The following is a 1,409-nucleotide window of genomic DNA, read 5'->3' on the forward strand; positions in this document are numbered from 1 at the left end:
CGGGGGAGGCACCGGCCCGGAGAGGTCCATGGCCTCGCGGTTCCACGTGTCGATGTTCATGGGTGTGATCTGGAGCTGGGCGGGCGAGTCGACGACGAGCGCGTACCTGGAGGGTTCCGAGAAGGTCCCGAGAGGGTTCCGAGAGGGCTCCGAGAAGGTTCCGAGAAGGTTCCGAGAGGGGTCCGAGAGGGGTCCGAGAGGGCTCCGAGAAGGTTCCGAGAGGGTTCCGAGAGGGCTCCGAGGGGGCTCCGAGACGGTTCCTGGCAGGGTCCTCTGGCAGGGTGCTCTAGCAGGGTCCTAGCAGGGTCCTAGCCGACGGCGAGCGCGTACCCCGGTGCGAAGCCGTGCAGCGTCTTGCGGAACTCGCCTAGAAGGTTCCTAGAAGGTTCCCAGAAGGTTCCTAGAAGTAGCCGTGCCGCGTCTTGCGGAACTCGCCTAGAAGGTTCCTAGAAGGTTCCCAGAAGGTTCCTAGAAGGAGCCGTGCCGCGTCTTGCGGAACTCGCCGCCGTTCCCGGACGTCAGGGCGGCGTGCGTGGGGTGGCCTCGCACCTGATCAAGCCACGCGCCGCGTCGGGGACGCGTGTCAGGGGACTGTCAGGGGACTGTCAGGGGACGCGTCGGGGACGTGTCAGGGGACTGTCAGGGGACGCGTCGGGGGACTGTCAGGGGACGTGTCGGGGACGTGTCAGGGGACGTGTCAGGGGAGGGGTCGGGGACGTGTCAGGGGAGGGGTCGGGAAACGCTGCTCCAAAGGGGGTCGTTGGACGGGGCTGGCGCGCGCCGACCACTCCGGCCCCTCCACGACGTACTGCGGCTGGTCCCAAGGCAGCTCCGCGCCGCAGCCGGAGCGACGGCCAGCGAGATCCGCGGCGGCCGGGTCGTCTGGGCCGGAGAGGGAGACCTTGCGCACACGCGCCTCGGCGCCGATCAGCCAGCTGTCCCAGTGGTGGTTGTATGACGCGCTCATCGGCACGGATTTCTCCACGCCCTCAGACGTGCGGCGCACTTGATCGACTTCCCATCCGACCAGCGCCATCGCCGTCCCGTTGTAGCGCCGGACGATGTCGGCCGGCAGGTCGACAGGCGGGAGGGGCGACCACCAGACCTGCGAGTAGAGAGTGGTCATCGGCGGCGAATAAACCTCAAATGACTCGACGCCGCCGGGATAGTCGGCGAATCGCTTGATGTGGCTGGCCTTCCCGCCGGGCGTCTTTGAGAGCGGGTACTCTCCGTTCATGTTGTCTTGGTGTGATGGGGCAAAGCCTTGCATGGGCATGCCAGCGGCGACAGAACCCAGCGTCAATCCAGCCATCATCGCAAAGTCGCCCCCTGGGTTCCGGCTCCTAACCGGATAGGGGGTCTGCTTTGGCTGGCCCCTCCCAGATAGGTAGGTAGGTTGGTCTTGTTTT

At 66.4% G+C, this 1,409-nt stretch overlaps 1 protein-coding gene across 1 annotated transcript in view; it reads right to left on the reverse strand.

Moving 5' to 3' along the window:
* The window catches only part of EMIHUDRAFT_466130 (hypothetical protein), a gene marked incomplete at its 3' end in the record, with an annotated part of 2,343 nt that extends 1,009 nt beyond the window's left edge, over positions 1 to 1,334 (reverse strand). The window contains exons 1-4 of the mRNA XM_005757236.1: positions 782 to 1,334; positions 499 to 549; positions 331 to 362; positions 13 to 106 (exon numbers count right to left, since the gene is read on the reverse strand). Coding sequence (XP_005757293.1) covers positions 13 to 106; positions 331 to 362; positions 499 to 549; positions 782 to 1,315 — 711 coding nt within the window. The 5' untranslated portion in view covers positions 1,316 to 1,334. The remainder of the gene's footprint in view (positions 1 to 12; positions 107 to 330; positions 363 to 498; positions 550 to 781) is intronic.
* Between the last annotated feature and the right edge of the window lie 75 nt (positions 1,335 to 1,409).

Source organism: Emiliania huxleyi (genome assembly GCF_000372725.1).
Source record: "Emiliania huxleyi CCMP1516 unplaced genomic scaffold EMIHUscaffold_92, whole genome shotgun sequence".
NCBI classification, from domain to species: domain Eukaryota; phylum Haptophyta; order Isochrysidales; family Noelaerhabdaceae; genus Emiliania; species Emiliania huxleyi.